Raw genomic sequence first — 27500 nt, forward strand, 5'->3', positions numbered from 1 at the left:
AGGCGTTCAGTCATAATCCAACAGATGGTAGCTTCGCACCATTGCTTTTTCAAGCAAGTGCAAATGCCAATTGTCTGAATCTGCGGTTCCTCTCGTACTGAGCAGAATTACTATTGCAACAACACTTCATCAGTAGGGTAAAACTAACCTGTCTCACGACGGTCTAAACCCAGCTCACGTTCCCTATTAGTGGGTGAACAATCCAACACTTGGTGAATTCTGCTTCACAATGATAGGAAGAGCCGACATCGAAGGATCAAAAAGCAACGTCGCTATGAACGCTTGGCTGCCACAAGCCAGTTATTACTTAAGACTTCACCGTTTCACACATACGTATCTGATAATACTCTCTTATTAAACATAATGTCATCATTTTACTTATATAATAGTAATAACTTTTGTGAAACATTTCAAAGTAGATGCAGATATTTGTCAGTGGATAGGCTATTTAGTAAGAAGAAAAATTGCCTGTAGAACCTTGGTGCTGGAAAGCCTCGTTCTCATGTTATTAACAGTTTAATGTTTTTGACAATAAAAACCGTCCAGTGTGTTTTGTATGAGACGGTTCTTACATGCATTTTTTGACTATTTTTTCTCAGTAACTACAACGTTTTAACGAAATCTTAAAAAGCAAACTTATAAACAAAGGCATTTTAAGAAAAATGGCGGAAGATTTTTGTGTGACTTTGGCTAGAACCAGACTTATGACGTCACAAAGTGCACGGTCAAACCTTCATAAATTCTAAAATTTCAAAAAATTTTAACTGCTGACCTCAGCATTTTTATAAAAAACGGACAAGAAATTCATGGTAGCAAATTTGGAGATCTATTACCATGCAAAATTTGGAGGTCAAAGGTTAACCGGAAGTACCTGTTTTGGGGCCTTACTTTTTTTGGTCTTTTTAAAAACAGGTAAATCGCTATAACTTCTGAAATATTGAAGGTATTTCTTAAATCTTTGGCAGATATGTAAAACACTTCAGGTTAAAACCGGGTAGGAGCACAAATTCCCGATTTGTGGCTTTGCGGGGGGTCCAGAAGCCCTAAAATGTCAAATATTCAAGACCAAATAAAATGCTGACGTCAGCGTTTTTTTGAAAAAAAAATTGTGTGAACCTTTGTCATGTCAAGATGGTTCATTGTGCTAAATATAAAGCCAATCCGACATGTCGTTCGGGATTTCCGATTTTTCCGATTTTTTCCTAATTTGGTGAAAACGCACGTATTGGCATGTTTAACATGCAATATTGGCCTTGCACAATTAATATTGAACGCAATATTTTACACAAATACTCACCACGTTAACCTCTCAATGCCTGGAGAAAATAATTGCCATTTGACTTTACGTTGCAGAATCATAGCGTTTCCAATTTCTCACAATTGCTGTTTTAACAAGGAAAAAGATGCGTTTTAGCATTTTTCGCGATCCATAACATCGTTTTATGATGTTGTTATCTCGTGGTACTTCATGTTCACAGTTTTACATATGTATTCTTCAGGTCTACAAAAAATCTAAAACGTGTTAAAAAAACTAGAACTCAAACGAGGCTGTTATTGTATCAAAACAGGCAGTTGAATTTAAATTTTCCATTATTTTACGGAAATATCACGTGCTCATTTGTTTCCTGTCAACGACATTTTTTGTATGTTACAGTTCTTCTTTATTAAAACCCTTCTGTCACTAGGTACGCGAAGAACAGATAAAACGAATTAAAAAAAAATAGAACTCAAACGAGTCTGGTATTGTATCAAAATAAGCAGTTGAATTTCAATTTTCCATTATTTTGCGGAAACTTGATCTGCTGAAGTATTTCTTCTCAACGACATATTTTGGATGTTACAGTTCCTCTTTATTAAAACCCTTCTATCACTAGGTACACGAAGAACAGATAACACGAATTAAAAAAACAGGAACTCAAACGAGGCTGTTCTTGTATCAAAATAAGCCGTTGAATTTCAATTTTCTGCTATTTCACGGAAATTTGACGTGCTGAAGTATTTCTTTTCAACGACATATTTTGAATGTTACAGCTCTTCTTTATTAAAACCGTTCTGTCACTACGTACACGAAAAATAGATAAAACGAATTAAAAAAAATAGAACTCAAACGAGGCTGTTCTTGTATCAAAATAAGCAGTTGAATTTTAATTTTCAGCTATTTGACGGAAATTTGACGAGCTCAAGTATTTCTTCTCAACGACATTTTTTGGATGTTACAGTTCCTCTTTATTAAAAACCTTCTATTACTACGTACACGAGGAACAGATAAAACGAATTAAAAAAACAAGAACTCAAACGAGGCTGTTCTTGTATCAAAATAAGCAGTTTAATTTCAATTTTCTGCTATTTTACGGAAATTTGCCGTGCTGAATTATTTCCCGTCAACGAAATTTTTTGTATGTTACAGTTCTTCTTTATTAAAACCCTTCTGTCACTAGGTACACGAAGAACAGATAAAACGAATTAAAAAAACTAGAACGCAAACGAGGCTGTTCTTGTATCAAAATAAGCAGTTGAATTTCAATTTTCTGCTATTTGACGGAAACTTGACGTGCTAAAGTATTTCTTCTCAACGACATATTTTGGATGTTACAGTTCCTCTTTATTAAAACCCTTTTATCACTAGGTACACGAAGAACAGATAAAACGAAGTAAAAAAACAAGAACTCAAACGAGGCTGTTCTTGTATCAAAATAAGCAGTTGAATTTCAATTTTCTGCTATTTCACGGAAATTTGACGTGCTCAAGTATTTCTTCTCAACGACATTTTTTGTATGTTACAGTTCTTCTTTATTAAAACCGTTCTGTCACTACGTACACGAAAAATAGATAAAACGAAATAAAAAAACAAGAACTCAAACGAGGCTGTTCTTGTATCAAAATAAGCCGTTGAATTTCAATTTTCTGCTATTTGACGGAAACTTGACGTGCTGAAGTATTTCTTCTCAACGACATATTTTGGATGTTACAGTTCCTCTTTATTAAAACCCTTCTATCACTAGGTACACGAAGAACAGATAAAACGAATGAAAAAAACTAGAACTCAAACGAGGCTGTTCTTGTATCAAAATAAGCAGTTGAATTTCAATTTTCTGCTATTTGACGGAAACTTGACGTGCTGAAGTATTTCTTCTCAACGACATATTTTGGATGTTACAGTTCCTCTTTATTAAAACCCTTCTTACACTAGGTGCACGAAGAACAGATAAAACGAATTAAAAAAACTAGCACTCAAACGAGGCTGTTCTTGTATCAAGATAAGCAGTTGAATTGTTATTTTCGGCTATTTTACGGAATTTTTTCGTGTTGAAGTATTTCCGTTCGCGACTTTCTTTTAATTTTCGACTTTCTTTTAATTTTCAGTTTTTGTGGTTTTGTGGTTGAAAGCCTTGTGTCAGTTGGTACACGATGAGAAGGTGATGCCAATTGAAAAAGCTCAAACACAAACGAAGCTGTTTTTCTTTCTACAGTGAGGCGAATATGAGTTTCTGTCAATTCATTGAAACATGTCGTCATGAAGATATTCAAATCAGCGCTTTTCTACGTGTCTTCATGAACCTATGTTACCAAACGTTTTTTTCCTCACCCTAGAAAATGTTATAACGAACTATAAAAACAAGAACTTTAACAGATTTTTATCCAGCTTTCAATCGGCAATTAATATATAATTTCTGAAGAATCAAGCTTGTAAACGCTTATCGTTCCGCCGATTTACCAGTAAAATATTACACATCTATTTTCAATTAGTTTTGACGGATGCAATCAAAACACATTAGATCAATGGACGCATGCAAAAAGAATCAGCACAGAAAACAATTGATAATCATAGCGAACATCGAGGCTGTTTTAATTATCGAAATAGCTGAAAATTGAATTATATAGCCATTTTACGGAAACTAGAAAGTTTGTTCAATACTTTTCTATATGCCAACTTATCTATCAATATCTTTTTGCTTGTGTGTATTATAGGAAACTTTTTAGGAGGACAGGATGTGCAACTCTTTTAATGGCTTACGCTTTTATAACCTGTATCGTGCCCTGCGTTTACAAAATAAATATTAATGACTTGTTTTCTATGTTTATTCCTATGGCAAGTGTTTTATGTGTTCACACGAACCTTTTTTTACGTAAAAGAAGCAATTGCAGCAGTCAAAAAATTAAAAAGTTTAAAACAAAAAGACTGGGGCGAAGTTGTTAAAGCGTAAGGTGAGTGAAGTTTTATTTAATTTTAACAATGTTTTAAAGGAGTTTTAATAAAATGTGTTTCCCTAGATTTTAACATAGTTCTATTAACAGTTTTGCAACAAAACGTTTTATGTGCAGGCACAACATCTTTAGCATGATTATTAAAAAAACTAGATCAAAAAACTCTGTAAAGAACCGAAATTATCAAGTGTTGAAATAATTGTTTATTAATCCTATATCGCAGGAGAGAATAGTACGTTGCGGAAGTTCAAGCATTACGTCAATATGATCGCGCGCTACGGAAACAAAAGATTTCTTTGAAAGATATGAATTATTAATTATTAACAGTTTTAAAGATTGCAGCTGAAGAGTAGAAGTGCGGTAAAGCACGATGTTTTGAATATTGGAACGAATTTAGTATTTATTTTGTATTTAGTCTAAATAAATGGTTTGTCGATTTTAACTGATGAAAAGAAGCAAAAGAGTAAATAACGGAAGAACTAGAACTGTTGGTTTAACCAAAGGTTTGTTTATATAAATAATATTTTCCTTCCACTGCATTTGCTACACAGATATGTTTGTAATGTATCTGATAAATTTCATTATGAATCAGTACAAAACTTTCCCAAAAATAGACATAAAAGTAACAACAGTATGAAGTATATTTGTTGGTATATATAACAGACATATCTGCTGTGTGTTTTAGGAATAACCTAATGTTCAATTTGTTACTGTATTGAACTGTTTTGGACTTTAACTTTGAACCTTCAAAAGTGAGTAACAAAAATACAATTACTGAAGTTAGGAAACCACATACACTGTCATACTATTGCTGCACTTTAGTCACTTGACCAAGTTAGTCTAGCTAGGATTGTGTTGTGATGCAGTTTTGGTACCTTATTCCCTTTGTTAATGTTTTGATCTTTTGCATTACTCCAAAATAATATTTTCTCAAACTAATGTGCAATACTTTAATTTAAGCTCGTCAAATTTCCTTTTGTAAACTTTATTATGGTTCATGAATCTTCCTTTACATTTTAAATGGTAAGCTGTATTGACACTGGGATCTGCACGACCCAAATAACATAGCGGGCAGGTTAAGAAAACATATCGTTACTCCATTCTGTCACACAAGGCAACTTTTAGGGCTTTAAATGAATTCAATTAAATCAGAAGGCATCTAGCTACAATCAACAAAAATTTAAAACGTCAAACAATGTTTCCCTCAGAAGAGATAAACAGACAGCTGAACTGTGTTCAATAAATCTTAGCATCTTTTTACCTTGCAAATACCAGTGTCAAATGGCTTTCCAATTAAATTTAATAAATAACGTCACAACAGAATTCATCTATACTCTGTTAGTTATTATTTATATTACTTTTTGAAAAAAGTGCAGCTAAATGTTGTCATACGAAACAAAATAGAAGCAAGAAAATTGATGGTTTCAATGACAAGTTTTATGTGATGTCAGTGAACTTCTATTTAAAATTAATTTTTTCCATCCAAAAAAATACTATTTGTTTCCAATTTGTCTTTTACTCCCAACGACTTCTTAGTTTTAAACGTCCAAATCTGAAACATTTAGTGATTAAAATAGATTCTAATTTTAGCATATAAATTCACATTACCTGTACTTTTTTCTAACTACTACTTTTGAAAAAAAATGTAATAGAACAAGTGATTAAATTTTATAATAAAGGAAACTTCCACCATAACTTTTATATATTACTTGTTATCATTGGGTAGTACAAAGGTTGTAACTTTACTTTAGTATGAATGAATAATTTTTTGGCTTTATTGTTGGCTTTAGTACTTATTCCAGGTCCGAAGAAAAAGTTTGTGAAATTTGATGCCATTAGAAATATGCTTATCTACAAAATAGCACTAATTTTTGACAAAAATATTACTTATTGAAATTTAATTTTGCTGTATACCATTAGCACATTCCGAATAATGATGAAACTTTTCTGTCAATTGAAAACAAAAGTCATTATTATTTGGAAATTAAAATTTATTCTGTTGTAAGATTAAAATACAATCATTTAAGAAAAACTTTGGTAAAAAAAATTAAACTTGGTAAGTGTACTGAAAATGTATTTTCATGGGCAATGTTGTCCCTAAATATTTTAATACTGAAGTAATACTGCTTTAAAGTTACATGTATGTGTTAAAATAGTAATGTTTTTTTGATAAAAATAATTGATACATAATATAAAGCTGGTTAATGAATTTAATAATAATTTTGTTCAGAGAAATAATTTTTCGAGGAAACAGGTCTGTTTAGTCTAATAGAAAAGCATTTTATCAGAGGATGCATTTTTTGTTGACTCAGAATGAAAGCATATCATAAAGTATAATATGTATAAACGTAACGAATTAATTTTCATTGTCCAAAAAACAAAAACAAAACAAAACAAAAAAACAATATAAATGTGTATTAAAGATATGAAGAACATTAGAATTTATTTTCTCACTCATTTTCACAAACATTCTTATATATCTTGGAAGAAAATCAAAAGTTCTATCATAAATACAAGACAATTTGTGAAATAATATAATTCACATAAGACTTTATTCCAACATGTATATCGGTTTAAAATGATTAACAGAGATATGTGTTGCAAATTCCACATCTGTACTTTGTTTGACCCTTGACAAAATCATGTAAGCAACAGCAGGTCCAATGTTCTGACGATCAATGGCCCATGTGATATGATTCAACGTTTGTCCTATATAAAATATAAGTTGTTTTAATATTTTGAAAGGGAAAACACTATTTTTAAGTACAGGCAAATATAGTAAGAATAATATTACCTTGACATTTAAGAGCAGTTTGTGCATAAGACGGCAATATCGGATAAAAACTTCGCCCAGTCGCATCAATTACTTTGTAGACAAACACAAAGCCATCACGTATTTTTACTATTATCGTTTTGCCAACAACTCTGTCTATGATGCCTAAACATGATAATATGAAATATAAAAAAACTAGTCATAACCAAGAAAATAAATTTAAAATTTTTTTATATTTTTAATACATATTTTTATTGTATTTCTATTGTTTTTTTGCTGCTCATTAATACATAATTTTGTTAAACTTACCGCTGACACCATTGATAAATCCTGTATTTCTATCTCGATTTTGTGTTAATATTACTCTCATACCGACGTAATAAGCCTGCGTATTTCCACTGTCGTCAGTTATCTATAATTGAATATGACAATATTAACAATGCTACGTAATGCCGTACATACAAAATGGTAAAACAAAGTAATGAAAAAGTACAATTATATCAGCTTTTCTCTTCTTGAAAATAAATGAAATGATTGTTTCATTTATAAAGTTTTTGCCATCGTGAGAGGATGTAATGAAGACTGTGTTTGGGTGATTCTGTATAATCTCTTCGACGGCATTCTTAGTAATTTCTTTATTCTCTGGAATCACACAGTGGCTAAAGGTACTTCTTAATACTGTGATACTAGGTCTAAAGTGAAAATAACATTTGCATCATGTAATACGTAATAAAACTTTAAATCTGCGTTAAGTGTAAGCAATAAACTATGAGTATATACTTCTCATAACGGATAATATCTAGAAACTTTGTGTAATGCGTAACACTTCTGTGGCAATGATGCATCTGAAATCTTGGAAAACTCTTGAAAAAAGAGTTGCAAAAAACAGACTCGTCAAAACTTGTCTTTCCATTTTTTGTAACCAAAGGAAGTGCCTGATGGGAATCTCCTAATAGTATCACCAACGGTGAAGAAGGCAAAACGTTGACTGTTCTTACTACGTGATAAAAGATGTCTTTATTTACTTGGCCAATCTAACAATAGATTTAATTTACATTAAGTTTATGATAAACGCTTTATAGTATACAAAGTGTAAAGCATTACTTCATCTATCACAATTAACTGATACCACGAAATGTTCCAGTTTATTTCCCATGGTATATCGGCTACTGGGATGGAAAACGCTGAGTGAATAGACTTGCATGTCACACATGGAAAATCTTTTTGATAAGTGTCAGCTAATTTCACAGTTGGCGTTGCTACCAAAACATTATACTCTTGACGCAGTACTTCTGCTATGACGCATTTGATCAAAAATGTTTTCCCTAACAAAATATATTCTTATAAGTAAGTTAATCTACAGATTTAATTAGAGTGTAATTAATAATTTTATTTATATTTACCTGTTCCTGCATTACCTTGCAATACCACAAATTTTGCTTCATTGTTGGTGTCATTGGGCATCTGTTCCTCTACATGACGTTGTTCGTCATCACTTTCTTCTTCTTCTTCTTCTTCTTCTTCACTTTCATCGTCATTATTAAGAGATGATTCAGCATTTTGTGTGTAAAGATTAAACCTTCTTGGTTTGTTGATTGTTCGCATGATATCCTTTACATAATAAAAAAATCTTAATTGCTCAGCAGTTAGGTTTTCTACGCAATATTCTTTTTCTGCTGTGGCACAGGTGTCTTCGATCTGTCCTAAACATCAAGTACAATAGTTTGGTAAGTACTAAATTAAAAACAAAAACAAATATGCATATAACAGATAATTACACAAAAGTAATTTACCAGTTTTATATAAAAATAGCTGAATTTTAAGGGACTCCAAGTACAGAAGAAATGTTCGTATGAAATGACTTTTGTTGACAGATTTTTCCATGTCAGCCGCTATTGTATTTTCATTGTCCCAGTATTTACTGTTCACAGCAATGGCATTTGCAAAGTATGAAATACGTGGTGGTAGTTTTACTGATTCTTCATTAACAATATCTTTGAATTGTCGAAACGGTACATTCATTAACGTATGTTGCCAAAAGTAACCAATATTAAAAACGGAGAGAAATCTTGTAGCAACAAGTCGTGGTTGTCCATCACGATATGGTGTAGGCGGCTAAAATTATTAAATAAATTGTTAAATATATAAATTATTGTATATATATTACTACATAAATTATTAAAAAAATTAAATAAATAAAGCTCTATCCTATAACAGGAAATATGTCTTAAGGGACTTACATTTTTTTGAGTATCAAAATTTCGCAAATATTGCCAAAGAGACATATATTTGCTGTTTTCAGGCCGGTCCATATACCACAGCACTATCTTATCATTTATTGCTTTTTCACAATTCGGTACGAAAAATCGTTTGGTTTTACTAGGCGTCCATGCAATCTATAATAAGCAGAAAGATACTTAGAGTGTGTTATTTTCTTTGTCATACTTTTTATGCAGCATCTAACCTTGATATCAGCAATGTGGAGCGCCATTTCCGGTTCTGTCATTTTTAAATTAAGTAAATAACGACAGATTAATGTAAAAGCTTTTACATTCTTGACACTTGGATCTATAATAATTGATTAATATGATATTATAAAAAGAAGAAGTTAATTATCCAAGTCAAAAAAACACAATATGGTGTATATTTGAGTTTTACCATTAAGTTCGAACGACTCTTTAAACTTTGTCACATAGCCTGTCACATATTTCAGCAACATGTTGTTACCATCCGAAGCCTGGGTATATAAAGGTGACAAAAATTGTGTCATTTTCACTTCAATTTTTTGCAGTACAGTATTTCAATATATGTCTAGTAATTAATACCTGAACATCCATTCGGCACTTCAGTGTCCCCAAAACTGTGTCAAAATACGCTCTTAGATTTTGTGCATATGCTTCAGCGCTGTGTTGCATTTTCAATACACCTCTATCTGTCACATAAGTTTCCTCCGTTTGTATGTGCGATTCAAAATTTTTTTCATTCGAAGGTTGCAAAGTCTTGACCTGCATATTAAAATTACATAAAAGCATTAACTATTTGCCCAACAGTCTAAAATATCAGTATGACTCATAACAAAGTTTATTTACTCACATAATATCCAATTGTAGGATTATTGGACTCCATTGTCCATTTCAGCCTCTTTAAATCTATCTGCCGGATATTTTTTAACCATACTAGCAAATGGAGATGTATTGTCCCTCGCTTTTGGCATTCAAACCGATAAAAGTATGTGTTCACATTTCTATCTTGCATACTAAATCATGTAAAAACAGCATTTTAAATCCTACTTTACTATCTCTAAACATGAAACACTATTCAGTAAACGTAATGTTATGAGTAACTGACCGTGCATTGTAAAAAAGAGTTCTTTTCCATCTTTCGGAGTTACTGCCGGTCATGTATCCACGGACTAATTGCTCCAATATATGCATGATGTTTATACTTGATAGAACACCATTACTGAGAACATTATTTGAATATATAGCGTACCTTTCTAACAATTCTTTCATCTAAAGGACATTTTTTACAGAAAGATCAGTAGAAACAACTGCCGATTATCCTGACTTTTTCAATAGTATATAACTTTGTGTAAATTGTTTAAAAAGATTTTGTAAGTATTGAAATACTGATCCTGTATCAAGAATGTTTAAAATAAAAAATAAAATAAATTACTTGAGGAAAAGTCCATTCGTAAGGACTGATTGTGATGAACAAGCTGGGATAGCCAAATTGATTAACAGCATCAATCAAGTACTCATGCTGAATTCGCCAATATGAAGATACAAACCATTTATTTTCCAACGATTTTGCTGGGCTTAAGTGATGAATTTTACCTACATTTACAGCACCTATAACAAATTTATTTTTAATTTTTTGTTGTTGAAAATAAAATGAGTGCATAAGTAAATTGAATATGTCATACAGGCAACTATACAAACCTGAAATTGTTCGAAATATCCATCTGTCAAAATTATATTGTAATAGACCAAAATCTGCACCGTAGTCCACAATATTGCTTAGTAATTTCAATCTGAAAGTTATTTTAGGAGATTTTCGTGTGCCACTATCTAAAATTGACAAAAAAAGTTATTTTGAAGAATAACTAAGAATTGCCTCATACATTTAGCATAAATTTGTGCTACCTTCTATTGCACTTTCACACCATTCTTTCTTCAAGTATAGTAAAGGCCAAAGTGCACATTCAATGTATTTTTCTGTGTATACATATCCTAATTTTCTTGTTCTTACATCTTGTTGTTCCTCCACAAATTTACTAAAAATTTGTTTTTATCTCTTAGTAAAAATATTTGTCATACATAGTCCACAAAAGTAAAAGCTTATTACTTGCCTATACATAGACTCTTCTGAATCCATTAAATAACAATAAACCCGAAGTAAACGTCCTTTCCTTCTAACATCCTCAATTTCGTTTATTCTCTGTAGTACTGTTGTAGGTCGAACCTTAAAAGAATGTTTAAAATGGCTGAGTTATTTGCTCATTGCAATGTACTATTAAATTTATACAGCACAAAAGTACCTCTAAACTTAAAGGAGAAGATCTCTGACGGTAACCATATTTGTGTTTTATGTATTCACCTAAGTCCACATGAAATACTCTCAGCAGGTTAGCATCGTCTTGTGTACAAGTTAACACTACTGTTGGGAAGTCATCTATTCTTGGTAGAGGATATCTGCCACTGCATGCATAACATTGTTTCAATTTGGGTTTTTTTGCAGAAAGGTATGAAGGCAGCATTTTCTGTCGGCATAATGAGTGGCACCTATATATTTTAAGTATTGTGCAGTCTTAATATTTGACTCAAGTTAGTCTTATTAACTGGATGATGTTACACTTACTTTTCACAAGTACTCCAGCTCTTTAACTCAATCCATTTTGTTAATCCCGTAATGACATTTTTGCATTTTTTGGAGTCTAAATGAGAAAACTTGTATCAGAATAATATAATATTATATCTGGAATACAATGTGAGATATCCTGAGAACGTTATTTGTAGAAAATTGATAAACTTTAAATTTAACACCAGAAATATGAAATAGTTATACCGTTTGTATGTTTAATTGAATTATTTTCGTTAAATATTCTTCTCTTCTCTTCTTCTTCAGTTCGCCGTTTATTTTGGGTGGCAATATTTCTTTGTAAGTCCTCTTTCTTCACACGATGATAAATTGAAAAGCATTTGTACTCATTTAAAAAACTGACATTATTGCTTGCCATTTTAAGTCGTTCTTTGTCTAAATAAATGATCAGTAGTTTACTCATTTTATCAAACAAAGATTACTTCATTTTTTCTGCATTTCTATTATTATTGTTATTATTATTATTGCACATAAGCTATACCATTGAAATAATAAAGTGAAATTTGGTTATACCGAAACAGGTTAAAGTCAAAGCACACTTTCTCTTCTTTTTTAGTTTTTTACAGAAGCGATTTTTTAGTTACTGTCTATTAAACCTAAAACAATAAGAAGCAAAATAATTAACGGGCCGTGAAACAAAATTGATAAATCTACATGATATGCAGCTTAGTTATACAGCAGTTTTTTTAACTAACGGCCAAAATTTTCCAGAGATTGTATAACTTCGCGAGTTATCAAAAAATCTTATTGGCTAAGCTATCACTCTGATGGTATATTTTACCAGTACAACAAGGCAACGAATTCAATTGAGAGTCTTAAAATTCGTCCACAAAAAATACTAAAACAATGTAAAAAAATACTTTCACTCATACTCCGTACACTATTGTTTGTAAGAACTAGTAAAAAATAGACGACCTGTAATGTTGTTCTTTTAACATCGTAATATTGCCTTGTTTCCTCAACTAATTATATATTTTTAAATGTCAACATCAAAACATATTGTTTTATGATGACCAGTTTATATAATGTTTTATATTTACAAAGGTTTTGTGTTAAGTAAAAAGCTGTAAAAAATTACATTGTGTACGAAACACTGTCTTTAAAAAAATTCCATTCATGGAATTAACTGTTCTCTCATAACGTTCAATTTCACTATCCACACAGAAGTTTCTGCATTTAAAGAATAAGTTCCTTTTCAAATTAATTATCAAGTCACGCAGCATTAACTATTCATTTGTTTCTGTAAATGTTATCGTATTTTCACCTCTTCTTTTTGAATTTGTTCGTACTCAAGTTTTTCTTGTTGATTTATTCGCTTCTACCTTTTAATGTTTCTTTCTGTTCTTAATTGTGCGTGTTAGAGAGGCATGTTCATGTTTATAATTTTAAAGTTAATCTTCTTTTATGCAGTATAATTGTTGGTTTCAACATAGTCATTTTCAACAACAGCATTTATGTTTTCCATTATGCAACCTAAAGAAAAAAAATATTTTTTGCATGTCAATTTTTTAAGAAGGCCTTATCATGACAGAAAACAGTCTTATAATGTAATAAATATTGCATAAGGTATAATTAAGAAAGAATTAAGAAAATAATATTTCCATAAAACTATGTCAGGCCTTTTCTCCTCAAATAATTATTTAGTTTCCAAGTAAGCCTTTAAAAAACGTTTTTGGCATTATTTTGTGGGAGTGTACATGAGCGAAACGTTATGAGTTCAGTAAAAAAACATCTTAATCGTCATGTAGCCATGTTTCCTCAAATAATTATTTACTTTTAAATAACAACATTTAGTTTCCAAAGTAACCTTTCAAAATTCTCTTGTAGCATCAGCTTGTGAAAATACACAAAAACTAGTCATATTTATTCCTCTAATTGAAAAAACAAGGCTGTCAATAGAAAAAAAAACAGTCTACATACCTTTTTATATTTACAAAGTTAGGTTAACATTATTGCTAACAAAACGTCCTAAACAAACTTTAAAAACAAAATCAAAATCCGTATGAATAATTATATAAATATATCTGTTGAACTGAAAGCCTATTCAGAGTCAGTTAAGAATTTCTTCTGTTTTTTCGATTTTTTCGACTTTTTGTTCTTCTTAACATGATGTTCATTATTTACATCTTCACTATCACTGTCGTGTTTAAATTTTCTTTTACTAGGGTCAGGTGTCTCATCATCATAGTTGTCGCTATCGTTATTAACCTTTTTTTTGGGAGGCATATACATCTCTTCCTCGTCACTGGACGGAATATCTATTAGCAACTTTCGTTTAACGGATTCCTTAGTGGTTGATGTTAAATTCAATGCCCCTAAGGCTGTTGCAATGTCCTGCATGTAAGCATCCGCTGACACATCTCGCTTGAATTGTGTAAAGCCTGTAGCTGCTGGATGAAGTTTCTGCAAAACAATTTCTGGGTTTTTCATTACAAATTTTCCTGCGCGTAGCCATATTAATGATAAATACAATGATGATGCAAATCTTAGTCCCTCTTCAATGAAAGTATCAAGAAATAGGCTTTCTGAAGTTAAACATTTTTTCACATCTTCTAGCGCCTTCTTTATGTCGCCTATAATATGAGGTTTGCTTTATCAAATAATTTAAAAAATAGAATAAATTTATTGATTAAATTTCAATTGTATAAAAATTTGCATACCATCTACGTTAGCCTTTGAGTTTATGACATTCAAACTTGGGAATATTTTTTGTATTTTTGTGATAAATCTAGACATGTTTTTTTCTTCCATGCATTGAGTGTTTTTAATCACATACTCTAGGTTTTCCACTATGCTGGAGGCCATTTCTGATATAGCTACCTGAGGTCTGCAATAGAACTCGCAATTTATATCGTTTAGCTTTTGAGCAAAGTCTGCATCTGAAAAGGTTTTTTCACTATGGGCCAATCCGTAGGGTGCAAGGAAATCTTTTCGAAAGTGGTAGTAATAATTAACAGCTGCATTATTACTCTTACTTGGCGTATATTTCGTTGGTGTGTACCTTGACACTATAACAGAAAATAAAGCTTTCAAATGCTGGTTTACTGAAACAAGCCTAGTCTTATTAAAAAAAAATGTTTAAATGTCTATACGTACTTTTCTCCTTCTCTTGTTTCTAACAATAACAATTTTATTTAAACCTAATAAAATGAAATATATAAATATATATATATTCACTTGATGTAGAGCTTAATTATGCAGCACATATACTTAAGTTTCAGTCAAAATATACATAAGTGGAACGTTAAGACTTCAATAGAAATGAAACACCTTAAATAGAAAAATGACCAATTTATCTAGCAGCATATGTATATATATGTAAATGTAAAAATGTCTTATATTATATAAAGATATGTACAAAAAAATAAAACTATATAATATGTAACAAAACTGGTCTTGTTATCTTGACATGGTCATGTTTCCTCAAAAAATTATTTAACTTTAAATAGCAATATAAAGTTTTCAAAGAAGATTTCAAAAATGTACAAAAATTTGCAAAAGGTTTCAAACATCATTGTAGATTATTCTGTACTATCATGGAAAGTAGAAGACCTTCAATAGAAATATGACCAGTTCATATACCGGTTTATAAAGTTATGTTACAAAGCTATGTTTAATAAAAAGATGTAAGAAAAACACAATGTGTCTAAAACAGTGTTTACAAAGATATTCCCTTCAGGGTATTAACCATGCTCTCATGACTTGCAATCGCTCTATCAACAGATATATAAATGTATTTGAAGCATAAGTTCCTTCTCAAATTAACTATCAAGTCCCGCAGCATTAACTGCTCATTTATTTCTTTAAATGTTATCGTATTTTTCACCTCTTCTTTTTCAACTTGTTCGTACTCGAGTTTTTCTTGTTGGTTTATTCGCTTCCATCTTTTAATGTTCCTTTCTGTTCTTAATTGTGCGTGTAACAGACGCATATTCGTGTTTATGATTTTAAAATTAATTTTCTTATATGCAGTATAATTTTTAGTTTCAACATAGTCATTATCAACAAGAGCATTTACGTTTGCCATTATAAATATATATTATGCAACCTAAAGAAAAAATATATTTTTTGTATAACTATTTTTTCGGTGTTATCATAATAAAAGTGTTAGCATAAAGCATTATAAGGAGAAAAGTAACATTAAAAAGTAAAATTGAAATGAAATTTCAATAAAACTATGTGTGTACTGTAAGCGTAAGAAAAAGTGATATCAAATTGTTTATTTTTACAATTTTATTCACCTAAAAATTGATTTCTCAGCACAAAGTTATTGTCATTGTTAACAAAACTGGTCAACAGAACTTAGTAAACAAAATTATAATGTGCTTATAAATTTACATAAATAAATTTATATATCTATATAACAGAGAGCCTATTCAGAGTCAGTTAAGAACTTTTTCTGCTTCTTCGATTTTTTCGACTTTTTGTTCTTCTTAACATGATGTTCATTATTTACATCTTCACTATCACTGTCGTGTTTAAATTTTCTTTTACTAGGGTCAGGTGTCTCATCATCATAGTTGTCGCTATCGTTATTAACCTTTTTTTTGGGAGGCATATACATCTCTTCCTCGTCACTGGACGGAATATCTATTAGCAACTTTCGTTTAACGGATTCCTTAGTGGTTGATGTTAAATTCAATGCCCCTAAGGCTGTTGCAATGTCCTGCATGTAAGCATCCGCTGACACATCTCGCTTGAATTGTGTAAAGCCTGTAGCTGCTGGATGAAGTTTCTGCAAAACAATTTCTGGGTTTTTCATTACAAATTTTCCTGCGCGTAGCCATATTAATGATAAATACAATGATGATGCAAATCTTAGTCCCTCTTCAATGAAAGTATCAAGAAATAGGCTTTCTGAAGTTAAACATTTTTTCACATCTTCTAGCGCCTTCTTTATGTCGCCTATAATATGAGGTTTGCTTTATCAAATAATTTAAAAAATAGAATAAATTTATTGATTAAATTTCAATTGTATAAAAATTTGCATACCATCTACGTTAGCCTTTGAGTTTATGACATTCAAACTTGGGAATATTTTTTGTATTTTTGTGATAAATCTAGACATGTTTTTTTCTTCCATGCATTGAGTGTTTTTAATCACATACTCTAGGTTTTCCACTATGCTGGAGGCCATTTCTGATATAGCTACCTGAGGTCTGCAATAGAACTCGCAATTTATATCGTTTAGCTTTTGAGCAAAGTCTGCATCTGAAAAGGTTTTTTCACTATGGGCCAATCCGTAGGGTGCAAGGAAATCTTTTCGAAAGTGGTAGTAATAATTAACAGCTGCATTATTACTCTTACTTGGCGTATATTTCGTTGGTGTGTACCTTGACACTATAACAGAAAATAAAGCTTTCAAATGCTGGTTTACTGAAACAAGCCTAGTCTTATTAAAAAAAAATGTTTAAATGTCTATACGTACTTTTCTCCTTCTCTTGTTTCTAACAATAACAATTTTATTTAAACCTAATAAAATGAAATATATAAATATATATATATTCACTTGATGTAGAGCTTAATTATGCAGCACATATACTTAAGTTTCAGTCAAAATATACATAAGTGGAACATTAAGACTTCAATAGAAATGAAACACCTTAAATAGAAAAATGACCAATTTATCTAGCAGCATATGTATATATATGTAAATGTAAAAATGTCTTATATTATATAAAGATATGTACAAAAAAATAAAACTATATAATATGTAACAAAACTGGTCTTGTTATCTTGACATGGTCATGTTTCCTCAAAAAATTATTTAACTTTAAATAGCAATATAAAGTTTTCAAAGAAGATTTCAAAAATGTACAAAAATTTGCAAAAGGTTTCAAACATCATTGTAGATTATTCTGTACTATCATGGAAAGTAGAAGACCTTCAATAGAAATATGACCAGTTCATATACCGGTTTATAAAGTTATGTTACAAAGCTATGTTTAATAAAAAGATGTAAGAAAAACACAATGTGTCTAAAACAGTGTTTACAAAGATATTCCCTTCAGGGTATTAACCATGCTCTCATGACTTGCAATCGCTCTATCAACAGATATATAAATGTATTTGAAGCATAATTTCCTTCTCAAATTAACTATCAAGTCCCGCAGCATTAACTGCTCATTTATTTCTTTAAATGTTATCGTATTTTTCACCTCTTCTTTTTCAACTTGTTCGTACTCGAGTTTTTCTTGTTGGTTTATTCGCTTCCATCTTTTAATGTTCCTTTCTGTTCTTAATTGTGCGTGTAACAGACGCATATTCGTGTTTATGATTTTAAAATTAATTTTCTTATATGCAGTATAATTTTTAGTTTCAACATAGTCATTATCAACAAGAGCATTTACGTTTGCCATTATAAATATATATTATGCAACCTAAAGAAAAAATATATTTTTTGTATAACTATTTTTTCGGTGTTATCATAATAAAAGTGTTAGCATAAAGCATTATAAGGAGAAAAGTAACATTAAAAAGTAAAATTGAAATGAAATTTCAATAAAACTATGTGTGTACTGTAAGCGTAAGAAAAAGTGATATCAAATTGTTTATTTTTACAATTTTATTCACCTAAAAATTGATTTCTCAGCACAAAGTTATTGTCATTGTTAACAAAACTGGTCAACAGAACTTAGTAAACAAAATTATAATGTGCTTATAAATTTACATAAATAAATTTATATATCTATATAACAGAGAGCCTATTCAGAGTCAGTTAAGAACTTTTTCTGCTTCTTCGATTTTTTCGACTTTTTGTTCTTCTTAACATGAGGTTCATTATTTACATCTTCACTATCACTCTCGTGTTTAAATTTTCTTTTACTTGGGTCAGGTGTCTCATCATCATAGTTGTCGCTATCGTTATTAACCTTTTTTTTGGGAGGCATATACATCTCTTCCTCGTCACTGGACGGAATATCTATTAGCAACTTTCGTTTAACGGATTCCTTAGTGGGGGATGTTAAATTCAATGCACCTAAGGCTGTTGCAATGTCCTGCACGTAAGCATCCGCTGACACATCTCGCTTGAATTGTGTAAAGCCTGTAGCTGCTGGATGAAGTTTCTGCAAAACAATTTCTGGGTTTTTCATTACAAATTTTCCTGCGCGTAGCCATATTAATGATAAATACAATGATGATGCAAATCTTAGTCCCTCTTCAATGAAAGTATCAAGAAATAGGCTTTCTGAAGTTAAACATTTTTTCACATCTTCTAGCGCCTTCTTTATGTCGCCTATAATATGAGGTTTGCTTTATCAAATAATTTAAAAAATAGAATAAATTTATTGATTAAATTTCAATTGTATAAAAATTTGCATACCATCTACGTTAGCCTTTGAGTTTATGACATTCAAACTTGGGAATATTTTTTGTATTTTTGTGATAAATCTAGACATGTTTTTTTCTTCCATGCATTGAGTGTTTTTAATCACATACTCTAGGTTTTCCACTATGCTGGAGGCCATTTCTGATATAGCTACCTGAGGTCTGCAATAGAACTCGCAATTTATATCGTTTAGCTTTTGAGCAAAGTCTGCATCTGAAAAGGTTTTTTCACTATGGGCCAATCCGTAGGGTGCAAGGAAATCTTTTCGAAAGTGGTAGTAATAATTAACAGCTGCATTATTACTCTTACTTGGCGTATATTTCGTTGGTGTGTACCTTGACACTATAACAGAAAATAAAGCTTTCAAATGCTGGTTTACTGAAACAAGCCTAGTCTTATTAAAAAAAAATGTTTAAATGTCTATACGTACTTTTCTCCTTCTCTTGTTTCTAACAATAACAATTTTATTTAAACCTAATAAAATGAAATATATAAATATATATATATTCACTTGATGTAGAGCTTAATTATGCAGCACATATACTTAAGTTTCAGTCAAAATATACATAAGTGGAACGTTAAGACTTCAATAGAAATGAAACACCTTAAATTGAAAAATGACCAATTTATCTAGCAGCATATGTATATATATGTAAATGTAAAAATGTCTTATATTATATAAAGATATTTACAAAAAAATAAAACTATATAATATGTAACAAAACTGGTCTTGTTATCTTGACATGGTCATGTTTCCTCAAAAAATTATTTACCTTTAAATAGCAATATAAAGTTTTTAAAGAAGATTTCAAAAATGTACAAAAATTTGCAAAAGGTTTCAAACATCATTGTAGATTATTCTGTACTATCATGGAAAGTAGAAGACCTTCAATAGAAATATGACCAGTTCATATACCGGTTTATAAAGTTATGTTACAAAGCTATGTTTAATAAAAAAATGTAAGAAAAACACAATGTGTCTAAAACAGTGTTTACAAAGATATTCCCTTCAGGGTATTAACCATGCTCTCATGACTTGCAATCGCTCTATCAACAGATATATAAATGTATTTGAAGCATAAGTTCCTTCTCAAATTAACTATCAAGTCCCGCAGCATTAACTGCTCATTTATTTCTTTAAATGTTATCGTATTTTTCACCTCTTCTTTTTCAACTTGTTCGTACTCGAGTTTTTCTTGTTGGTTTATTCGCTTCCATCTTTTAATGTTCCTTTCTGTTCTTAATTGTGCGTGTAACAGACGCATATTCGTGTTTATGATTTTAAAATTAATTTTCTTATATGCAGTATAATTTTTAGTTTCAACATAGTCATTATCAACAAGAGCATTTACGTTTGCCATTATAAATATATATTATGCAACCTAAAGAAAAAATATATTTTTTGTATAACTATTTTTTCGGTGTTATCATAATAAAAGTGTTAGCATAAAGCATTATAAGGAGAAAAGTAACATTAAAAAGTAAAATTGAAATGAAATTTCAATAAAACTATGTGTGTACTGTAAGCGTAAGAAAAAGTGATATCAAATTGTTTATTTTTACAATTTTATTCACCTAAAAATTGATTTCTCAGCACAAAGTTATTGTCATTGTTAACAAAACTGGTCAACAGAACTTAGTAAACAAAATTATAATGTGCTTATAAATTTACATAAATAAATTTATATATCTATATAACAGAGAGCCTATTCAAAGTCAGTTAAGAACTTCTTCTGCTTCTTCGATTTTTTCGACTTTTTGTTCTTCTTAACATGAGGTTCATTATTTACATCTTCACTATCACTCTCGTGTTTAAATTTTCTTTTACTAGGGTCAGGTGTCTCATCATCATAGTTGTCGCTATCGTTATTAACCTTTTTTTTGGGAGGCATATACATCTCTTCCTCGTCACTGGACGGAATATCTATTAGCAACTTTCGTTTAACGGATTCCTTAGTGGGGGATGTTAAATTCAATGCACCTAAGGCTGTTGCAATGTCCTGCACGTAAGCATCCGCTGACACATCTCGCTTGAATTGTGTAAAGCCTGTAGCTGCTGGATGAAGTTTCTGCAAAACAATTTCTGGGTTTTTCATTACAAATTTTCCTGCGCGTAGCCATATTAATGATAAATACAATGATGATGCAAATCTTAGTCCCTCTTCAATGAAAGTATCAAGAAATAGGCTTTCTGAAGTTAAACATTTTTTCACATCTTCTAGCGCCTTCTTTATGTCGCCTATAATATGAGGTTTGCTTTATCAAATAATTTAAAAAATAGAATAAATTTATTGATTAAATTTCAATTGTATAAAAATTTGCATACCATCTACGTTAGCCTTTGAGTTTATGACATTCAAACTTGGGAATATTTTTTGTATTTTTGTGATAAATCTAGACATGTTTTTTTCTTCCATGCATTGAGTGTTTTTAATCACATACTCTAGGTTTTCCACTATGCTGGAGGCCATTTCTGATATAGCTACCTGAGGTCTGCAATAGAACTCGCAATTTATATCGTTTAGCTTTTGAGCAAAGTCTGCATCTGAAAAGGTTTTTTCACTATGGGCCAATCCGTAGGGTGCAAGGAAATCTTTTCGAAAGTGGTAGTAATAATTAACAGCTGCATTATTACTCTTACTTGGCGTATATTTCGTTGGTGTGTACCTTGACACTATAACAGAAAATAAAGCTTTCAAATGCGAAGAACTATGTGTGTACTGTAATGGAAACTTTAAAATTTCAATAAAACTATGTGTGTAATGGAAAGCTTTAAACTTTTTTTAGTAAAGTAGAACGAGCATAATCTGTTACAAGTAATAATGTGTAAAAGAACATACTTTTTATCTTTTTTATCTTTTTGTGATACGTATCTTTTTTAATATTATTAGATCTGAAATAGAGTAGAAGATATAGCGTGTAGACATTCTATTTTACTTCAAAATTTTAAAATTGAACCATGTCTTATTCACAACAATACACAATGCTTTGTACAGTGTTTTAGTAAAATTAAGGAGTATATACATCTTTTTAGAGCAGGTAATTTCTAAATTAAAATTAATTTTTACAATGAGTTTTAACGTTGTTATTTTTTTTATTTTTTTTTTATTTTAATTTAATTTTCTTATTGCTCTTACTTAAAAGATTATTTGCACTTTATTCGAATATATCATGAAAATAACATTTCAAACGCTAAAATCTTACATTGCTAAGTTACAACTTATACGCTCTAATGTAGCCTATTACCACACTTTGACACAATCTTATTTAAATTAGAATATGTATCCTTTGTTATAAAAATATTGAACCTATTTGTCATACACATTAAAATAATCAGATGTTCTTAGTACAACATCTCGTTCCTTTTATGAACAGAAACTATTAAAAGAACGGCTGTATTCACGAAGTTTACATAGAAATATACAGAAATATATCATAAAAATGGGTAACCAAAAAATAAAGCTATGTTCCTCAAGTAATGAAACCACCTTGAATGGCAATATAATGTTTAAAATCATAATTTTTGCAAATTTGTTGTTGAAATGAAAATATACAAAACGTTTTAAAGGTTATAGGAAAAAGAATACTTAGAATGAAGAAATGGCGACTTAATTTGGCCTTTCATAATTTTTATATGCGTTATTTTAATTAAAAGGACGTTAAAAAGTGTTCTTCTAAGGTAATAATTGTCTATTTCCTTAATTTCTTTCATCCAATAACCCATACTGTTGCAACTTTTAGTCACTTAGTATACAGAAAAGCATAAATAAACTCCTTATATCTACGCTAAAAACAAGCTGCACCAAAGCTTTGATAATTTTATTTGCAATTTCGCCTAAGGGATTTGTACCTTAACAGTGCAGGGTTAACTTAATAAAATAGAAGACGTTGGCAATTTGCCAATAATTAATAATAATTACGAATTATGTATGTGTAGCAAAATGTCATAACTGTACTTTGTTCTCCCCGTTTATGTCCGGTTCATCCATTTAGGATACCCAGCTCCGTGAGGGAAATATTAAGAACAAAGTATGCTAATTGTTGCATGTAAATGTCTACACAGTCCACCCCGTTTATTTCCGGTTTATCCATATAGGATGCCCGGCTAGGTGAGGGATATTAAGGACGTAGTGGTATAATGACCGGCAATGTAACGCATGATGGAGCAGCATGTGAATGGGTTATGAAAGCGCTCAGGATAGAGTATTATTAAGAAAGTAATTAAAAGTAAAATAAATTAGATTGAGGGTATTTTGGAACATGTAAAAATGGGAGAGTACCTGCCTGACTACAGAGCCTTACCTATAGAGCATCACAACAACAGCTAAAAATCTTGCAAAACGTTAGACTTTATATGCTAACGGCCTTAACTAAATGTAATGCTCTAACTGTCTTATATTAAGCACTAATTGGTCCTCCCGGTTGATATCCGATTAACCAATCTATGGTTCTTCGACTTGGTACGGGAACGTTTTAAGGACACGATAGTGCGAAGTGGCACAGTCACTTCCTTATTCCTGACAGAAATATTAGAGGGGAGGTCTGTGCAGAGTGTTACTCAACCTGATGTTCATTGTAGGGAGCTAGACCATATATGCTAGCTTGGATGTCACATATAATGTAAATAAAAGTCCTTAAAATAAGTAAGAAAAGATGCAAAAATGTCCTTTAATTTTGTGTAATGTTTTTACCAAATCTTTCGTCGCTTTTTGCATAGTTACTACCATATTTGAAATTAAGTTTGAATGTTTTTTCCTAAATGTTTTGTTTTTAATTTAGATGTCTTAATGTTTCCGATCAAATTTAAAAACCAGTCTTTGGAATTACTGATCTGAAACACTTCGCTCTTAACTCTAAATTAGTGTTAAAAGATCAGAAAATTAAATTTTGTGCAAAATTATGAATCTCAAATAATTAAGACAACTTTTTGTATGTAGTATAAAAAATTTTAAAGAAATAAAGCAAACTAAAAAATTAGTATCAAAACAATCTTTTAATACACAATGAATTGAAACCGATTTGTAATTTAAACTTTGTTTTTAATTTTGTTCACACAAAGCTTTAGGCTGAAATATTTAAATATTTTCAACTTCGATACCACAAATAGTTTTAATGCATTTTAAAAACTTCTAAAAGCAAACCTTTATAAAAACTTTGCGAAATAAATTTTCCGCGTGAAGTGTGCAATAATGTTTCTGAAAAATAAACTTTAAATACGAAAGCAAAATTATTTCGCAAAGTTCAAAATCATCGTACAAAAAACAAAGGCGCTACTTATGCGCAATTCAGTTCAAAAGATCGATTTTTGAATTTTTAAATAGACGTACTAAATGGGATCAAATTAAATAATAAACGACATTAAAAACTTAAAGAACATTTTTTAAAGTTAAAGTTTCAATAATCTTTTTAAAACAAACTGAATAAAGAAATATAAAGTATACACAAATGCGAACTTACGTTCGCCAAAGAGAACTTATTCTTAACCTACGAAGGGTTAGTACAACGTAAATGCATGTGCTGTAAAAACACATCCATGTACTATTATACTAAAGGACGGGACAAACACATAAACAAAGAAGAAATCCTGCCTGAGAGGGTTTTTTCATTCTGTCGACAATATAGACGACACGAAATGAAAAAAACTTACAAAGCAACAACCCGAACTCATTATATAGCAGTCAACGCAGTTCCTACCGTAATACCTAAGTATCGTGTGCAATGGCGTGTCCCTTTGTGTTCTGCATGAGTTCAGGCTTGACTACTAGTTTTTGCAAAGCAAAGGCGGTAGTCGCACCAACATAGATTAACCAGTAGAGAAAAATAATGTTTCTGTGTCGAGGTTGAATTGGCAAATAAAGCTTGTGCACGGGTTTTTATTGGGAAGAAAATTCTATTGTAATTTCTTATTAGCCAATAGGAAAATTTGAAAAATTGGAACTAACCACTTAAAAATTACTGGTTGCAAGATCATTTTTACCCTGTTAATTTTGACCAACCACAGTCTTTTTCAGAGACAATTTGACAAAACTTTGGCCAATGGTGAACACCAAAGACAGATTAGAACCAATGAAAATCATTTTTTATAACAATCCTAATGCTTGTAGCCAATAGAAGTTCTTTAAAACTATGTGACCCCTTCTGCTCATCTTACGTCCTGTCTAACAGCCAATAGAAATGTACTTTTAAATGCATTATCCAATGTTACATTTGTTGTCAAAATGGCACTCCATAGAAACAAGACAAAATCAATGGCGCGAAAATGTTCATCCAATAGGTTGCGTTAGTCCAATTTCAATGAAATTAGCAGGTCCGTATAGCAACGATACTTTCCACCAGAAGATTTTGGTATGTAGCTGGTACAAATGGAAAAAAAGTGAGTAAAATGCGAAAAAAATAGTAAACAACGTCATCGCTCTTTTTAAGAAAATTATTTTTTTTTTAAAAAAAAGTAATAATAATAAAAATATCTTATTAATTTAACCCTATAAATTCGCTAAAAAGTTGCTAATTGCATCAAAAAATATAAAAAAATGAACTTCCTTCTTTTCCTCTGCTCAATATAAAATTGATAACATTATCATAATTATTATTTAATAATTTGATCATAAATTTTTGAAAATGTTTTGTTTTTAAATGAAAAATGTTATTAGAAAACCGCACAGGCAAATATTGTTAACCTTCGTTGACTTGGGTTACCAAACTTGGAAAGCAAAATGGATTACACAAAATCAACAATAGTTATAATTATATATAAAAAAGTTTAGCTTTTAAAAATACTGATAGAAATAAAACTAAATACTTTAATAAATAACTCATATAAACCTGTTTATAATAAGTTTGTCGAACTTTTCTTTACATATTCTTGTTGGGACATCTGAAAAATCTTAAAATAAATTTACGCTGCTGTAACTTTTCTTCCCTTGTCAAATCCTTATTTATTGTATTAAAATAATTATGCAGTGATTTAAAACACTTTATATTTCATAAGTCGTGTTTCTCTAAGTTTTTATTAATCACGCAAAATTCAAGCTTAGAAGTGTGTGTCAAACCAAATTTGAAAGAAAAAATTACTCTAATAATTAATAATAAACAAAATTGAAAAATACTTTTTGATTTCGAACGACCTAAATGTCATAGGAGATTAGCATTTTTATCACAAAATGTCAAATGTAAAGCGAACCAAAGATTTTTTATAACTTTCAAACAACTTAAGATTTAATTCTTTAGTTAATTGTCCGTGGCTGAATGGTTAAATGTTTCTCCTTTAACCCGGAGTTTCCGTGTTCAAATCCAACCCTTTCCTCATTTCATTATTATTATTTCGTTGTATATTATTTTTATTAAGGCATAAAGGAAGATATTTTCTTTACTTATTCTTTATACAATATATAAGGACAGGCTTACCAGGTAACATAAATTTTGTACAACTTCGTCTGTAATCACAACATATTTACAGATTTAAAAACATTGTCGCCTGTCGTTGTCATTAATATGGGAAAACTGTGCCATTTACAAAAAAATATTTTGGCGTGAAATTTTATAAAAAAAATTAATAGGCAAAACAGTGATTGACGTTTTTTAAACGAAAGAACATGATGTATTAGTTCTAACGTATAGGTCATTTTGTAGCGTTTATGTTCTTAAGCACTGCAAATATTGCAATATATAACTTTTCTTTTAAAAGTAGATCCCTAAATTATAACCTTTTGTCTTACGGTCTTATATATACAATCAAAATTCATAAGTTGTATTTTTTATTTCTTTCCAGGAAAACTGGAACCACTCCTTCAAGCAAAACGCATTTAAAAAAAATAACTCATCAGCAAAGGTCAGTTTAATCTCCCGTTATTTTTACGTTCGTCACACACATCAGTAATTATTTTAATTGCATCTTTTTAGAAAATTCTACAGCTACTGGTTACGGGAAAACATTACTTTCCCAGATCAATTCTATTAAAAACTATGCTAAAATGTTTGGAAAGTCATTACAACCGCTGTCTCGACGAAGAAACCCCTCCTTGAAAAGCAAACTGAACCAATTATCCGAAGTAACACCACGCAAATTTTTCTCGTCACCAAAAAAAAATTAAACCAGGTCAATGCATGTAAATAATATTGTATTTTAAAGATTATTCCCTACGATTGCTTAACGCGCGCAAATCCGAGTATAACTTTTTACACATTTATATAAGTCTTATCAGTGGAGAACACTCAATTGTTTTTTTTACCGCGGCAATGTTCTTATTTGGATTTACTATATCCTTTTATACTTTATAACCAGGCGAACAAAGAAGTCGCACAACCTCAAAA

At 30.5% G+C, this 27500-nt stretch overlaps 6 protein-coding genes and 1 long non-coding RNA gene across 9 annotated transcripts in view; 1 reads left to right on the forward strand and 6 right to left on the reverse strand.

The window, feature by feature from the left end:
- LOC130650440 (uncharacterized) overlaps window positions 1-6156 on the reverse strand; it is a 35321-nt gene extending 29165 nt beyond the window's left edge. Inside the window, exon 1 of the long non-coding RNA XR_008983831.1 lies at window positions 5903-6156. This is a non-coding gene — a long non-coding RNA (uncharacterized LOC130650440). The remainder of the gene's footprint in view (window positions 1-5902) is intronic.
- The window catches only part of LOC130650349 (uncharacterized), a 69109-nt gene extending 42092 nt beyond the window's left edge, over window positions 1-27017 (forward strand). Inside the window, exon 4 of the mRNA XM_057456049.1 lies at window positions 13818-27017. Within this exon, the coding sequence (XP_057312032.1) occupies window positions 13818-13832 (15 nt within the window). The 3' untranslated portion in view covers window positions 13833-27017. The remainder of the gene's footprint in view (window positions 1-13817) is intronic.
- On the reverse strand, window positions 6253-11270 carry LOC130650264 (uncharacterized). 2 transcript variants are annotated; one of them, XM_057456043.1, is made up of 16 exons: window positions 10921-11270; window positions 10655-10830; window positions 10328-10491; window positions 10073-10235; window positions 9805-9984; window positions 9638-9716; window positions 9444-9547; window positions 9220-9375; window positions 8773-9094; window positions 8383-8682; window positions 8084-8304; window positions 7760-8013; window positions 7473-7671; window positions 7289-7391; window positions 7001-7144; window positions 6253-6915 (listed from the first exon to the last, which is right to left on the reverse strand). In XM_057456043.1, the coding sequence occupies exons 3-16, from the start codon at window positions 10489-10491 to the stop codon at window positions 6758-6760; spliced, it is 2547 nt and encodes an 848-aa protein (XP_057312026.1). In that variant the 5' UTR covers window positions 10655-10830; window positions 10921-11270; the 3' UTR covers window positions 6253-6757. The 2 variants fall into 2 exon arrangements, with proteins under 2 accessions (XP_057312026.1, XP_057312025.1); XM_057456042.1 differs by having other exon boundaries at window positions 10328-10830.
- On the reverse strand, window positions 11534-15077 carry LOC130650290 (uncharacterized). Of its 2 annotated transcripts, XR_008983699.1 has the most exons (4): window positions 14957-15077; window positions 14521-14868; window positions 12047-14433; window positions 11534-11915 (listed from the first exon to the last, which is right to left on the reverse strand). XR_008983699.1 is itself a non-coding variant. In XM_057456044.1 (3 exons), coding segments are annotated over exons 1-3 (882 nt in total). In that variant the 5' UTR covers window positions 14958-15077; the 3' UTR covers window positions 11534-13900. The 2 variants fall into 2 exon arrangements, 1 of the variants encoding a protein (XP_057312027.1); XM_057456044.1 differs by having other exon boundaries at window positions 11534-14433.
- Window positions 16225-17592, reverse strand: LOC130650376 (uncharacterized). Its single transcript, XM_057456050.1, has 3 exons — window positions 17289-17592; window positions 16853-17200; window positions 16225-16765 (listed from the first exon to the last, which is right to left on the reverse strand). Coding segments are annotated over exons 1-3 (882 nt in total). The 5' UTR covers window positions 17290-17592; the 3' UTR covers window positions 16225-16232.
- On the reverse strand, window positions 18565-19745 carry LOC130650392 (uncharacterized). The gene is made up of 3 exons (XM_057456051.1): window positions 19621-19745; window positions 19185-19532; window positions 18565-19097 (listed from the first exon to the last, which is right to left on the reverse strand). Coding segments are annotated over exons 1-3 (882 nt in total). The 5' UTR covers window positions 19622-19745.
- On the reverse strand, window positions 20897-21969 carry LOC130650424 (uncharacterized). Its single transcript, XM_057456054.1, has 2 exons — window positions 21517-21969; window positions 20897-21429 (listed from the first exon to the last, which is right to left on the reverse strand). Exons 1-2 carry the CDS (start codon window positions 21659-21661, stop codon window positions 20897-20899), a joined length of 678 nt encoding a protein of 225 aa, XP_057312037.1. The 5' UTR covers window positions 21662-21969.
- Window positions 27018-27500: the final 483 nt, after the last annotated feature.

Source organism: Hydractinia symbiolongicarpus, chromosome 1 (assembly GCF_029227915.1).
Source record: "Hydractinia symbiolongicarpus strain clone_291-10 chromosome 1, HSymV2.1, whole genome shotgun sequence".
Taxonomy (NCBI): Eukaryota; Metazoa; Cnidaria; class Hydrozoa; order Anthoathecata; family Hydractiniidae; genus Hydractinia; species Hydractinia symbiolongicarpus.

Excerpts from the sequence above, each read along its gene's own strand:
- LOC130650264 (XM_057456043.1), bottom strand. The coding sequence starts at position 10,491 with ATGAAAGAATTGTTAGAAAGGTACGCTATATATTCAAATAATGTTCTC. Across the intron at positions 8,683-8,772 it reads GCTATTTTTATATAAAACTG|GACAGATCGAAGACACCTGT; the intron begins GTAAATTACTTT and ends CTTGATGTTTAG. Across the intron at positions 7,392-7,472 it reads AGAGAAAAGCTGATATAATT|ATAACTGACGACAGTGGAAA; the intron begins GTACTTTTTCAT and ends ATTCAATTATAG.
- LOC130650290 (XM_057456044.1), bottom strand. Across the intron at positions 14,434-14,520 it reads CTCAAAGGCTAACGTAGATG|GCGACATAAAGAAGGCGCTA; the intron begins GTATGCAAATTT and ends CTCATATTATAG.
- LOC130650376 (XM_057456050.1), bottom strand. Across the intron at positions 16,766-16,852 it reads CTCAAAGGCTAACGTAGATG|GCGACATAAAGAAGGCGCTA; the intron begins GTATGCAAATTT and ends CTCATATTATAG.
- LOC130650392 (XM_057456051.1), bottom strand. Across the intron at positions 19,098-19,184 it reads CTCAAAGGCTAACGTAGATG|GCGACATAAAGAAGGCGCTA; the intron begins GTATGCAAATTT and ends CTCATATTATAG.
- LOC130650424 (XM_057456054.1), bottom strand. The coding sequence starts at position 21,661 with ATGGCCTCCAGCATAGTGGAAAACCTAGAGTATGTGATTAAAAACACT. Across the intron at positions 21,430-21,516 it reads CTCAAAGGCTAACGTAGATG|GCGACATAAAGAAGGCGCTA; the intron begins GTATGCAAATTT and ends CTCATATTATAG.